The 15439-nt window shown below is 37.6% G+C and overlaps 2 protein-coding genes across 2 annotated transcripts in view; one reads left to right on the forward strand and one right to left on the reverse strand.

Moving 5' to 3' along the window:
- LOC121371635 overlaps positions 1 to 5331 on the reverse strand; it is a 10373-nt gene extending 5042 nt beyond the window's left edge. Inside the window, exon 1 of the mRNA XM_041497667.1 lies at positions 4847 to 5331. Within this exon, the coding sequence (XP_041353601.1) occupies positions 4847 to 4979 (133 nt within the window). The 5' untranslated portion in view covers positions 4980 to 5331. The remainder of the gene's footprint in view (positions 1 to 4846) is intronic.
- A 161-nt stretch (positions 5332 to 5492) lies between these two features.
- On the forward strand, positions 5493 to 15208 carry LOC121371634 (centromere protein K-like). Its single transcript, XM_041497666.1, has 2 exons — positions 5493 to 5604; positions 11781 to 15208. The coding sequence occupies exon 2, from the start codon at positions 11798 to 11800 to the stop codon at positions 12677 to 12679; it is 882 nt and encodes a 293-aa protein (XP_041353600.1). The 5' UTR covers positions 5493 to 5604; positions 11781 to 11797; the 3' UTR covers positions 12680 to 15208.
- Positions 15209 to 15439: the final 231 nt, after the last annotated feature.

Here is a 15439-nt window from a genome sequence, read left to right on the forward strand (position 1 = left end):
CACATCTAATCAGATCCATACATGATTTTGGTGCCTCTGGAAATGCTGTCTAGAAAGGAATCAACTGATCATTAGAGTCCTTGGTCCACTCCCAGTCACATGAGTTTGATAGCTGTTGTATAGCTGCCAGTGATTGGTTCCAAATATGTCTGACTTGGTATGCAGCCCTCGTAGTATGTTTGGTAAGGGCATCCTTTTATGCAAGTTGAACTATCTAGCTGCCTCACTTTGACAAAGAGCACCTTCTTTACCTGGTCCATCTCAGTGTTTTCATTTGTCCTGCCAAAAAGAAGTATGTCGAGCCTTTGAAGCTGATACATGCTCTCATCTGTGATGCAAGAAGACATTTGGGACAGCAAACACATTTCAGGAAAAGCTAAGAGTCCAAGCTGACTTTTGAACAACAATGATATGTCACGCCCACTAACAAATTTGAAGTTCCTTTGCCTTTTGTTATCCTAGGCTGGTTGCAGTGGTATTATGCTATAGTTTTTCTTCATGCCATAGACAATCCGTAGTTTATCAAGAGCTAAAGTATGTATATTGGGAATTGTAAGGACCACAACATGAGTGTGAGCCGATTTGATCAATACTACTCTGTGCACAATGGAGAGCATGTAACAGTCGTCTTGTCAGCTTCTTCATGATCACATAATGCTAGGTCAGGTCACATGGTACACTCATGTGAACACAACACTGAAATCGTGTGTGCTGTACATCTTCCCTTCGGTGGAAAGCTTTGAAATGTAATTCGACTAGTACTGATGTTACGACTAGTACTAATACAGCTCAATCTTATATTCATCCACTTGGAGGAAACTGCCAGTTTTTATACTTGAAGTAGTCATGAAGTTCCCCGAGTTCTTTTCTGCCTCACTGAACTCTTTAGGCTCTTCTATATTGACTATACTTTTTGCATCTAATTCCTGCATGTCATAATCAGAAGTTGTAGCCAATTTATCAAAGCAACCAATGCAACCGACTTTTTGCATTGCCTTAGTTTTCCCATGTCTAAAAAGTGCAGACGGTGATTCTTGGTTTTTATGTCTGAAAATGTCTTTCATGTCACTATTTTTGGATTGACAAGAAATGTACATTGTGCCGAATAATTTGGTTGCTTTTCATCGTTTTAAACTGACGTGAACTCTTTGCTTTTGATGTGATGTCTTATGAAAGCGTATCATGTTGTTCTTTTAGATGAAGGAAGGAAATGTTTTATTTAACGACGCACTCAACACATTTTATTTACGGTTATATGGCGTCAGACATATGGTTAAAGACCACACATATATTAAGAGAGGAAACACACTGTCGCCATTTCATGTGCTACTCTTTTCGATTAGCAGCAAGGGATCTTTTATACGTATCATCTCACAGACAGCACTCATTTGTATAACCGAGTTGAACCAAGCTTACCTGGCCATTGTGTTGTGTAGATGTTTTGGGAGGGTGGGGTGGTGGGTGTTGGTGGGGGTGGAAGTGGAGGGTTCAAAGTGTGGTTTCAGACTAGTTAATGAGCTGAACAATGTTTACACCAGCACCGGCCTCGATGGTGTAGTGGTCATGCCATCGGACTTCAGGCTGGTAGGTACTGGGTTCGTATCCCACCTGAGGCAATAGGGGATTTTTCATGCCAGTTCCGGCTCCAACCCAGATTGAGTGCACCGCTAGGCTCAATGGGTAGGTGTAAGGTCACATACACCGTTTTTCACCTACTTCACGGGTGCCATTATGGGTGTATCTCCCGAGTCTATGACTCCACATGGGAAATGATTACCTGGGCCCTGTTCCACGAAGTGATCTTAGCACTAAGATCACCTTAGTGCATAAGGTAACTATGGACTTAAGGTGATCTTAGGGCTAAGATCGCTTTGTGGAACGGGTCCTGGCATGCACTGCAGGTTCCGTGTACCCCGGGTTCGGGTGATACCGAGATAGCCCAAATGACAGCAAGCGTGGAGCACGGCCCTGTCAAGTAGCCCCGAAATGAAAATACTGCGGCTTCGCCATTCATCTCATAATCATCCATATTTGTAATGTCCAACAAAAAAATGTCTTTGTCTCTGTGTTGAATGTTTGTGGCGGGTTTAAAAAAACAAAATAATAATAATAATAATTAATAATAATAATAATATTATTATTATTATTATTATTATTATAATAAAAAATTTTTTTACACCAGCTGTAAGTGGAAGGGTTTTCTGTAATTCCAATCATCGCAAACCCTTGGGTGCATTCATTCACTTGCTTACTTGGTCCATGGCCATGTTGTTTACAGTACAGCAAACTGACCCTTTTCAAATTCCTCATGAACTATTAGAATCTGGTGTTGCAACTACATCATATCTTTAATATGCATACTTTGTATGGTTTATTGCAATCATCTACGACACTATCAGTCCAAGTCTGTGAACAGAGCTTCATGGATACAATGATCAAACTGCATGGCGAAAAGTAGGCCTTAACGTTTTTGCATATCTAACTCATAATTAGAACATTTAATACAATGGTCCCTGTTTTTAAAAACTTCTGCAATTAAAGACATTCATTACTCATAAAACTTAGCCTTGTTACACTATAACAAAGCTTCGAACTACGACTCACTGTCTGATAGGTTATTGCATGTGTGGCAACCGAGTAGATGGTGAAGATCACTTTATTAAAGTGCCTGTATCCTAAATAGGTTCAGGCACGTAGGTGTTATAAAGTAGGGGGTCACTGCACCATATTGCATTGTCAATCATTATGAGTAATTAAAGTCCTTAGTAACATAGTTCCAATCAAGTTAGAAGGACGCTTGTCTGATACCACTACTAGTAACGTGACCTAATATACTAATATATAACATCTTGACATGCATCTCTCCCTCCCCTCTGACCCTCTCTCCCTCTCCCTCCCTCTCTCCCTCTCTCCCTCTCTCTCTCTCTCTCTCTCTCTCTCTCTCTCTCTCTCTCTCTCTCTAAAAAAAAAAGAAACCAATAGATAACAAAATTGTTAAACCATAAATGCTTTTAATGATCATCAGACGTTTTATAAAAATGTTTTACTTTTTTGAGGGGGTAATAAACCGTCTGGTGATCAGTGAAGGTGCTTATGGTTTAATAATTTTTTCACTGTTTAATTTTTGAAATTTGAAATTAGGTTTTTATTAAAGGAACATCCCCGAGTTTGCTGCATTGTAAGATATTCCCGACTAATAAAATATTTCTACGATTAAACTTACATATTAAATATATTTTCTTGTTTAGAATATCAATGTCTGTATATTTAATGTGTTTCTGGTCGTCTTAATATTTGTAAGAAGCCCAAACAGGATTTCGTCTTCAAATAATTTCGTAATATTTTTTAGCAAATAAAATGAAAATTAACTTAGTATAAATATTAGAACGATAAGAAACACGTTTAATATACAGCCACTAATATTCTAAACAAGAAAATATTTTTAATATGTAAGTTTAATCGTAGAAATATTTTATTAGTCGATAACATCTTAAAATATTGCAGCAAACTCAGGAATGTCCCTTTAATAAATTTGTTATATGTTCTGGCATAAAATTTTGCTTACACGTTTACTAACTTTACTAAGCAGTCTTAAAGACTGACAGACAGACAGATGACTGGACAGACAAATTAACACAAAGAATACTTCAACAACCAACTCAGGTTTTGTTTTGCTGCCAGGACAAATTAGCATTTAAAAAGACATTGTTCTCATTCCTAGGTCAGATCTTTTGAACAGCCTCGTCAGCCAAGAATTTTCCATATATACATTTCTTTTCTGATAAAGGTCATGTTTAATTTTGACATAAAAAAATGAAGTTAGGGTATTTAAATCGGTTCTGTGCAATTTCTTGGGTGTGAAAACATGGGATTAGCAACTTAAATCAAGTATTTATATGTCCTGAGAGCCAAGTTAGTGGCAAAATATATGTTTTTTCGATGGCGGACATTTTGAAAACCAAGACGGCAGCCGTAATTGTGGTTGCATCGCGTGTGTCCTGCTTTTATATCAAAGAGTATTACCAACTTTACAACTATACAAAATGTCACGCTTTTTTCACATTTTGATTTTTTTTTTTTAAGATTACCAAATTTGATGGTCTGCTTCACTATTTTCAAAATTATTTCAAAATTGTTATCGTTCCTTTTATCAGTGCTTAAACTGTACGAGGACATATCTGACACGTACCTGTGCACTATCCGATTCTTGATTTGGTACAAACGTACGTGTGTATTACATGCTTATACTGAAGTAAAATCGGTTTGTATCATTACAATTTATAGGAATTAGGGGTATTTCTACATCAAACACTGAGTAGTAAAATAATAATATAATATTATCACCATTATAGAGATATCTGAAATCAATTGGTGGAATTTCAGCAATGCAAGTGTTTAATATTAAATTTTCTTTAAGTTTTCTTTACATGTATACATAGGCCTACACCAACTGTTGTAATATACAGGGTTACTCGATATATATATACATGTATATACAGCTTTGTATCACTAGTATGGCCTATATGTTTATCTGATGTACATATAAAACTACAAGAACTGTTGAAATTTGAGAACAGGCTATAGACTATAGACGTACAGTCTGTTCAGGCATGTGTGCAGGAATTTATAGAAAAAGGGGGCTAGACTTTAAAGAGTAAAGTTTATAGGGGGTTGAGTCATGCTTCCCAAGAAACTATATTGAAAAACCCATTAGCTTGAGCAACGGGATCGGGGTGGACCCCCCCCCCCCACCCACACATACACCTGCTGGTTCTTTCTCCTGCCACCCCTCCCCCCCCCCCCCCCCCCCCCCCCCCGCCTTCCTTAGAATTACTATAGTAATTACCTTCCATGTTGAGCTCACTAGCACAGTCGATCCACAGTTGTCGGATAACGTCTCTGTTGGAATATTTAGGGTCGCTTCTGTCGTACAGGGTGGATCTTGCCTGGACCGCCCATATTATTTGTTCATCGCCCATGTTGCCCGCTTGACCACAGTGCACAACACCGCCACCGACCAAAGCAACTGTCCTCTGTGGGCTATATCAGCCTATTTCAGTCAATCAAACGAATGCAACAGTTAGCAAATCTTTCGTACATACGGACAAAATAAGAACATTTTCTTATCAGCGACGACTTAAAAATTGTGTTAACCGCAGCGGACAGTGAAGTGCGTGCTTCGAAGAAACAGACACACGCTATAAATACATTGAATTATTTTTTCCTTCCGTTGAACGGACGTGTCTGTACGAGTCTGTGCGGATGCGGTGAAATCTCGCCCTAACGCGTTACGTAATTGTTGAACGGTTCTTAGAATGACCCTAGAACAAAACAACATAACAATGACTAAACATTTAACAATAAAATATTTATTTTCTTTATTATCGATATGATCGTCAACATCGGGGTACTGACAAAATGTCATAAACGAACACTCCCCTTGATGAAACATCCATCCAATCACATTGCTTTTATTTCTTATTTCCGGTTTAGCGGGAGGAACGATGTTTTTTATATTTTGTTTATGCGCTTTTCTTTGAATTGAATGAAATGGATTACTTTGATCATTTGTTTTGTCAATGGGTTGATATACCTATATAGCAGGTGAGTAAAACATGAAGCGATTTTATATATCTTCTTTGCTTGTTTCAGAGCACTACAAATTAAGTTTATAAACTTCGCCTGTTCGCGGGACATTTACCATCGTGATTGACGTCCCAAACTGCGTTCACCTAACCCGGCTAACGACAAAAACACGAATACGATATTTGCGGAAATACTATTCTACATTTTTCAGCTACAGTACGTGAAACAAAATAAATTGCAATCAAGTAACTTAAAAAATCAACAATGTGGACGTAAAACAAATTAATTCTAATACAGTGCTGTCCGGTGTATCGGCGCACCTAAGCTTTCAAGGACCATTTTCTATATGAACATTGTGAAATATTTAATAAAATGCGTGTCTCACCAATGAAGTAGTGCATAATCTGAAATACACTACAAACTGTTTTATGTCTAGTAAATAAACATTTTAAAATGGTGCATAAATATAGGCACCCCCTTGTATCCAAAACGATTTGCATGTCCGGTGATTCGGCGCAGTAGATGTGGATCATTGACCCCGCTATTTATAAACCGCCCATGACCTCACTTTTAGCCCATAAACGCTACACTATTGTCCCAGAATTATTTAGTACTTTTTTGTTTTGTCTTGTTAAAACTATTACTATGAAAATGAACGATCACACATCACCCATCTCATGATCAGTTTCAGAATCGTTTTCTTGAGTGGCACAGTACTGCAGATGCATACATGTTCATTGTCATGCATGGCTAAGAAAGAAAGAAAGAAATGTTTTATTTAACGATGCACTCAACACATTTTATTTACGGTTATATGGCGTCAGACATATGGTTAAGGACCACACAGATTTTGAGAGGAAACCCGCTGTCGCCACTACATGGGCTACTCTTCCGATTAGCAGCAAGGGATCTTTTATTTGCGCTTCCCACAGGCAGGATAGCACAAACCATGGCCTTTGTTGAACCAGTTATGGATCACTGGTCGGTGCAAGTGGTTTACACCTACCCATTGAGCCTTGCGGAGCACTCACTCAGGGTTTAGAGTCGGTATCTGGATTAAAAATCCCATGCCTCGACTGGGATCCGAACCCAGTACCTACCAGCCTGTAGACCAATGGCCTGCCACGACGCCACCGAGGCCGGTGCATGGCTAAGATGCCTACATGGATTTTATTTTTCTCGGATAGATTGTGCACACACATGGATCTTATTTCGCTTTTATTTTTTATAACAATGTGACAATTGTGAACTGGAATGACTGTCAATTGCGGTGTCGTCTTGTTTGCATTTGTCTGTGTTTTCTTTTTCGGTTTAAATAAAAAACAACCGAACAAAAATAATTACATTTATACTGTTTACTATAATTTTTAAAATGCGGGAAAGTTGTGACTGGTTTTAACATTCTTAATATCAATATTATTGATTGTCAATAAGGATGACCTACTTCGCGTTTATAAACACGAAAACAGGTGAATGATTTATTTTGAAATTATTATATAATTATTGATAATTCTAAAAAAAAATTATCTGCACCCTTAACTATATATATATATACTACTCAAAAGAATTTAAGGGTCAGACGATATTTTCGACATTATTTTCTGAATGTCAATTATATTAGCTAGACCATAATGTCACGCATGGTATTGTTCTATTTTGACGAAAGTGGGTCTAAGCAACCCATAAATTAATTAAAATCCACTGTCATTGACACTGTCGACTAGTTCTAATGGCGAAAACATGCTTACATTTGCACGTAAATTAGGGCGAAAGCGAAAGGTCTGCTAAGTGCCCATAACTTGCTTTTTCACAAAGCGCTTCATTTGCACGCTTTGCACGTGTATTCCATGTTCCCAATGCTGAATTTCCGTATAATTGGAGCTTGCGTTCGTGTACGGTGCACACTCCAAATTCGACAATGGTACGACTTCAACTGACTATCGAAGATCGAGGAAGGGCTATTGCTTGGCTTCAGGATGGCAATATGCAAAGAAATGTTGCTGTGAGACTTGGTGTCAGTCAGAGTGTCGTTGGCCGACTGTGGCAACGGTACCAAGCAACGAATTCTGTTCGAAATCGTCCACGTTCGGGAAGACCCCGAAGCACTACAAATAGAGAGGACCGCTACATCACCAATATGGCTCTACGTCAACGCACAACCACTGCACGCCGATTACATGACAATCTGCGGACTGCGACTGGAACTCGAGTGTCTGATCAAACCATACGCAATCGTCTGAGAGCCAATAATCTACGCTGCCGTCGCCAGGCTGTTCGACCACCACTCCTACCACGTCACAGAATGGCCAGACGTCACTGGTGCACGCTTCATCTGCGGTGGCAACATGTTCAGTGGGGTCGAGTGATGTTCACTGATGAGTCCAGGTTTAGTCTCCAGTTCAACGACGGTCGGGTTCGTGTCTACAGACGTCCTGGGGAGCGCTTCGCTGACGTTAACGTTAGACAACGTCACCGGTTCGGTGGTGGCAGTGTCATGATGTGGGGCGGCATCTCTATCCACCACAGGACCCCCCTCTATGTGGTGGATGGCAATCTGAATGGAATCCGCTATCTGAATGAGATTATCCGGCCGTTGGTTCTCCCAGGCCTTCAGCAGATTGGCGGCGGGGCAGTTCTGCAGGATGACAATGCCAGACCCCACCACGCCAGGGTGGTAACAGACTTTCTCAGACAACAAGGTATCGCCAGGATGGATTGGCCAGCATATTCGCCTGACTTGGCCCCAATAGAGAACGCCTGGGACAAATTAGGCAGGAGAGTTCGGATAACCATGCCCCTCCGGCCAACCTTCATGATCTGGGTCAACTTCTTATGGCAGAGTGGCAGGCCATTCCCCAAGAGTTCTTCAGACGTCTGATCAACAGCATGAGGCAACGATGTGTCGAGTATATTCGCGCCAGGGGTGGATTCACACACTATTAAACGAATGTTCTAATGTGTAAAATCCATGTTTGACAACCTTCAACTTTGACAGCATGTCATGTGACTTTCTTGTATACAGTGACGTTTATTTGTGGTTTTTTGTAAATATGGAACAATAAAAAAAAAAATTGGTGTAGTTTACATCATCAATCTAATACACTCTGAAACTTATTTGGTTATAAATTTTTGACCCTTAAATTCTTTTGAGTAGTATATGTTGATACTTATTGAAAAAGGAATTGAACTTAATTCGTTAAAAACTCCGACAACATGACAACTTCCTAAGCATACTCAAGTAAAATACCAAGTGCGCCGAATCACTGGACGCGCCGATACACCGGACACGGTTGTAAATAAAAGTGAAACACCCTCCATTAAACAGGAAAGGGTGCGACTTTCTAACTGCGTCCAGGCATATGCGTTTTCAAAAAGTATGGTATTGCGTATGTGCAATTCGTCATTTTCCATTTTAAAGGCAACAACATGAAAAAATATGTTTCTTAATTATGCACAGTTGCCGAACACTTAATTTATTAATTTTTGTAAAGGAAAAATTCAATTTATCAAGCGTTCTGGTCCGGTCCGCGTTTTATCAACACACATCGCTCACACTTGATGTCAATACTGATAGGCATTACATTCATACCTGCGAATAGTTTATAAAATATAATTTTTTTAATGAATTGATTCGAAATGAACACAATTTATATACTCAAAATTATTTACAACCGTTATGAATGGATTATGAATACTATTTACTACAAGAGAGGCACAGAAATGTAGCATACCTTTTGCATATCGAATATAATAACTGAATTTTTTTTCTAACAACAGGGGTCTTAAAAATCGTAAAAATTAAATTCTTTGGCCTTGTTGATCTGGCACGTGTGAGGTCATGTGACACACACCGAATATTAATTCATCTTTCTCCATTTTAAGTCAATTTCTACGAGTCATGTGGACCCGATATCGGTAATTTTAAGGAATAAACAAAAAAACTTAGTAAAATTAATGGTTTTAGGGGTTTGTAAAGTTTTGTATTTAGATACTTACTTTTCTTAACTTTATTGTTTATAAAAATGTTCCTGACCTGTGAAGAAAAACCTCATAAATGAACGACATGCCGATGACAACAAATCGGATGTTGATTGCGCGAACCGTGCACGAGAAAACAAAGCGAATGGAATTTGAAGCATAACGCAGTTAGGGACGTTGACATTATGATGATGATGTAACTTATGATTGCATATTGCTCGAGAACACACGAGTCATGAGTGGGAACAATTGCTTGCATCAAACCATAACTTAGGCTAAGCACTGTATGTTATTTGCCGGCAAGTCATTCTTATCCGCCGCCGCCCCCTGCCCCACCACCACCACCAAAAAAAAATATATATATATATATATTTGTTACAATTACTCAATTAGTCAATTTTGAAGTTTAATGAATTATCAAAGTCCCTAACTGCGTTATGCTTGCAACTCCGTTCAATTTCTTTTTGCGTGCACGGTTTGTGTGATCAGTATCCGATTTGTTGTCATCTGCATGTCATTTATTTGTGAGGTTTTTCTTCACAATTCAGGAACATTTTCATCATCGATGTCCAAAACTGCATTCACCTAATGACAAAAACACAAATACGATATTTACGGAAATACTGTTCTACATTTTTCAGCTACGATATGTTCAACAAAAAAGATTGAAATGAGTTAACGTAAAAAATGTAAATGCAAAACAAATCCATTATAATAAACAAAAGTGAAGCACCTTCCAGTAAACCGGAAAGCTAGAGTACAATGTTCTAACTGCGTTCAGGCACTACAAATGTATCTTTAACTATGCACAGTTGACGAACACTTTGTTTAAATAAAAAAATTTTAAGGAAAATTTCAGTTTGTTGAGCGTTCTGGTCCAGGTGGGTCTGCATTCTACCAACATCCATCACTAACACTAATTGTGGCCAATACTGATAGGCATTATGTTCATACCACATATTACCAGTGAATAGTTTGTAAATTTTATTTTTTTCAATGAATTGTTTCTTAATTAACACAATGTACACTAGTATAATACATTCAAAATTATTTTCAATTGTTATTAATGGATTATGAATACTATTCACTACAGTAGAGGCACAAAAATGTACTACATGAATATAGCATGTAGCAGATCAAATATAATAATTGAAAACAAATTCTAACAACAGGATCTTATCAAGTAGTACTGTTAAAAATCATAAAAAGTATATGATTTGGCCTTGTTGTTAATTCATCTTCCTCCATTTTAAGTAAATTTCTACAAGTCATGTGGACCCGATATCAGTAATTTTAGGAGATAAACAAAAACGACATGGCAAACTTAATGGTTTTATTGGTTTGTAAAGTTTTGTATTTAGATACTTACTTGTCTGAACTTTATTGCAGGGATTCTAGAATTTTATAAAAATCCATGGGATAAGTGATCACAATAAATACTAAATACTATTACATTTTGGAACAAGTTAGAACATACACTTTTTCTATTGTTTTGTTAATAATAATAAGTGTGACTGACAAAACTCGCATGTGCACAGGCAATGATAGCTGTTGTTGACATTGTTCGTAGTGACGATTGGGTGTTTGGTATAGTAGAATCGGTATATTCCGTAAGAAACGAAAACATTCAAACACAATGTAACTTCGAAAAACCTCAGACTTTTAAGCAAAATCTTTCTGCGAAACATAGCGTAGCGGAATGTGACAAGTGGTTCCGATTGTAACTAAATGGAAAGTAAAGACAGACATGGCCGAGGTGTTCCGATTGAACCTACATTCGTACATTTACGTGGCTGAGGTTTTCCGAATACATAATCAAAACCGGCCGAGACATTCCAAATGGTTTTAGACTGTAATATAGACTGGGGAAGTGGTCGCTGTTATGTCCTATATGGGTTTGGTTGTGCAGATATTAATAGGAAACCAGTTGAAAACAAATAAAAAATAACTTTCCGGTCTCTTACAAACAGTAGTTATTTGCATTTTGATGATACATGTATGTATAAGACAATATGCGGACATTTTCGGTCACCGGCGGGCGACACGTGATACGGTTTCGACCTGCCCGACGCTATTTTTATCTGCCATGGGCGACCGTAAAGTGCACACCCTGCATCAAGCGAGCACTTGACCACTGGGTTATGTCCTGCCCCTGTTAAAGGATCAAGCATATTTAAGAACTTTGCAGATATTAAATAGTTTTTGTTTTGTTGCAGACTGATGACGAAGCCAGATGACTAGTAAAAGACGTTCAGCCAAGGAATGCAGGGATGTGCATGACTTGCAGGCGGAGGGGGATGTCGCGTTGTCACCTGAAGTGTGTTCACCATCTCAGGGAATCACCACGCTGAAGGAACTGTGTGAGCAACGATGGAGAGAAATCAAGCTGTCGGCTCAAAAGCTGTCCAACACAAACGTCAGGGCAGTGGATGCTGACAAGTCTCTGTTGCAGATACTTCAAGAAAAAGAAAAATGTGTGCAGGCTGAAATTAAGATTCTGAAAACCTCAAAAGCAGACAGATTGCCTCCGGATCCTAATGTTCAGTTCGAAGTCTTGAAGCAGGATCTTCTCTCAAGTATTGAACAGTTGGAGGAGACTCTGTCCTTAGCCGGGTCACAGGAGCAAGAGTTAAAAAATTCAATAGAGAAAGAACAAGAGTATGAGCGACAGTTACTGACAGTTAACCATCATCTCGAGGAGAAAGTGGAAAGCTTCGATGATGGACCCATGTCAAACACTCGTGATCCACTGTCCGCTGTATTTAAAGAACTGCAAGCAAAAATAAAGAAAGTGGAGCTTGTTGATAAACAGCTGTCAAAAGATTTTGATACATTTTTGACGCAGCATTTTCCACTACCCACCGAAAATGATCTGAAAGTGTATAAGAAAACTCTGCGGAGGACAAACAGTGGTAATGGTGCTCATAATTTACTGACTTTGAAGACTATTCTTGAGGAATTGATGAACAAATGTATTGATGAGCCCCATGATCCATACATTACCCTGACAGACTGGTACTGGTCACCGTACATTGAGCTCCTTACGCGGTGTCAGATAGTTCTACATCACCCAGATCATGACAACAAAATTAAGCTAGTGCCTTTCCATTTGTGAAAAACCCCACCCCAGAAAACAGCTTCAAGGATTTTCTTTTGTTGCAAAATTCCTAAATAAAATTATTTATTCAACAACTTTTTTCCCCAAACATTCTAATTGTATATACATGTGTACATGTATGTAAATGTATGTTGCATTGTTATGTATGTGAAGGTGGTTTGTAATGTTACTGTCGTGTAAAGTTACTATTGCCATAAAATTATTACTGGTTTTTGTCTCTGTTTTTTCTTTTTTTTCTTTTTATCAGATAGTGTTTTCATTTAAAGCAAACATGAAGATTTGTTAGTCAAATTTGTTAAGGTTCGAATCAAAACAGCTGCCCAACAAATGCTTCATATTTTAAATTATGTTTTGCTTTGAACAGTGTTTTACTTTCAACTGTGCACTCTGTGGATGTTTCATTTGTAGCATTATCATTGTTTTAAAAATCTAAATGTTTTAGATGTTTTTTTAAACCTTCTATCCATTACTTTGTATTGTCAGTAGCAGTTAAGAATAAGATCCCATGATTCAGTAACCTATTTTGTAAACATTTAGTATAATTGAATATGATGACAAAAATTAATATTGTTCTTTCCTCCACATTATGCAGAATTAAGTTGTCCACCCCAGGCCTCTGAGAAATGAAAACTTGCGTAAACCATAAATGCATTATTCAAAAAAAAAATTGGTAACTCCTATTGTTTTAGGTAACCATGAACATGTAAATGATGTCATAAATTCAACGCACGAACGGAAAATGGGTTACGCAAATATATTTATGCAAGCAATGCGTCAAGGATTGCTCTCGCTGTTTTCAGAAGCCTACACTCATACTCGATGGTAAACAATAAACTGCTCTCCTGGAATTATGTAGAGGAGCTATTGCTCTCAGTGTTAAATACTTAGTAATTTTGAGCAAATAAAATGGTGAAATCAGCATGTAATAATATGAGCTGTTTGTTGGCCACATGAAAATCGTTTTACACGGGCACACGCCAGCAGTAGAAGTTGCTTGCGTCAAACTACAAGGACTGCTGTGTAAGACTAAAATCGGTTTTGCTTTTCTTTAACATTAAAAATAATACATAGGCCACTTGTAGGCCATGACCACAATTCTTGGACTTGGATATTATGTCAATAGAACCCATTCTAAATGTATATTGTTCACTTTATGGAAAAGCCCCCTAAAAGTGTTCTTCTCAAATACTATTAGGACTTTTAGCTGTGGTTTGATGTACAATGGTCATAGGATCTATACTGCTCTGCAGACCCTGCAATTATTTCTCAATCCAACCAGTACTTCACAGCCGTCTCTTGTTACTAATGAGTATGCAAGTTTCTTTTCTCACTGTAGATAGGTGGTAACTATTATACTAGTATGTAATTGTTAGTCACTAACAGTTATTGGTTAATCTTGTCTTATGTTTTTTGTGTTTTTTTAAATACACATGATCATTTTATACAGAGTACATAGTCTTCCATTTGTGGGAAGGAAAAATCATTTTATTTTTAATATTGAACTTGGAGAGAGACAGACAGACTAGTATATGTACATATACACAAGTACTATGACTATGCACTTTGTATAACAAATTTTATTGTTGGCAGGTGTAATCTGTTTTTAATTAGACACATTGTAACTTAGTTTATGAAGTGTATGTGTAGATATTATGTGTCTGATTTATAAGATGCTTGTGTCTATAAATATAATGCTTATATTGTTGTGTTTTTGTAATATTCTTTAAGAGGCATGTCATGATTTGTTAGATTACGTCATTCTTCCATCCCTCGTAAAGAATATTCCATACAAAAGCAAAATGGCAGTCAGGGAGGGGGCGGGGGAACTTATGTGCATTTTGGGTTATTTTTAAAGACAAACCCATTTATCTTTATCTCGAATAATGCAAGAGGTAGTTTAGTAGTAGAACACTCATCTTAGATGTGATTGATCTTTTAAGGTGAATCCTGTCCCCCACCCCACCCCCATGCCAACCAGTGATCCATGACTGGTGTATCAAAGGTCACTTGTGCTATCCTGTCTGTGGATAAGTGCATATAAAATATACTGTGGTGCAGACATTTACCTGTGGTAGCTTTGGCATACCAAGAAACTAACTTGAAAATAGGATTCCCGTATCCAAAAGGAAATGCCTGTGGTAGCAGATATTCACATATGTGCTATATTTTTGTAATACTACATGAGTATTACTTCACTGTCAATGTTTTAATTGACTTCAATGTAACATTTTCATATTGGTAACCTGCATTATATATGTTATATACCGGTATGTGTTCATGGATCGCACTGTCCAAAATAGCCTTTTGAAGACAGTTGGCTGCTTATTACAGATCAGAGTGTAGTATGTTTTGGAAGAATGCATTTTAAACCATGTGGCTGCTAGCTTAAACAGGCTTGATTATGTTGGGATTTTGTTGTTGTATTACTGAATTATTTAAAGTCTGGATGCTGCATGTATAAACATAATATTGTTATTATCTTTGCATATACATTTGCACAGTAAAATAAACAAAAATATGACTAAGTTTAACCTCAGTTTGTCCTTTCTTTTATATGAAAACTAAATATATTTCTCTGTTCTCTCCTTTTGGTTGGAGACTCTAAGAATACAAAAGAAATTCCCCCCTAAATTAGATTCCAGTTTGCTTCTCTTTTTTATGAAGCACAAACTTATAAGTGATGGTCTTGCTTCTTTCTTCTTATTTCTTTGTCTTTTCTGGGGGGTTTCTTTTTATTAATTTTTTTTTTTTTTTTTT

Source organism: Gigantopelta aegis, chromosome 4 (assembly GCF_016097555.1).
Source record: "Gigantopelta aegis isolate Gae_Host chromosome 4, Gae_host_genome, whole genome shotgun sequence".
NCBI classification, from domain to species: domain Eukaryota; kingdom Metazoa; phylum Mollusca; class Gastropoda; order Neomphalida; family Peltospiridae; genus Gigantopelta; species Gigantopelta aegis.

Excerpts from the sequence above, each read along its gene's own strand:
- LOC121371634 (XM_041497666.1), top strand. The coding sequence starts at position 11,798 with ATGACTAGTAAAAGACGTTCAGCCAAGGAATGCAGGGATGTGCATGAC.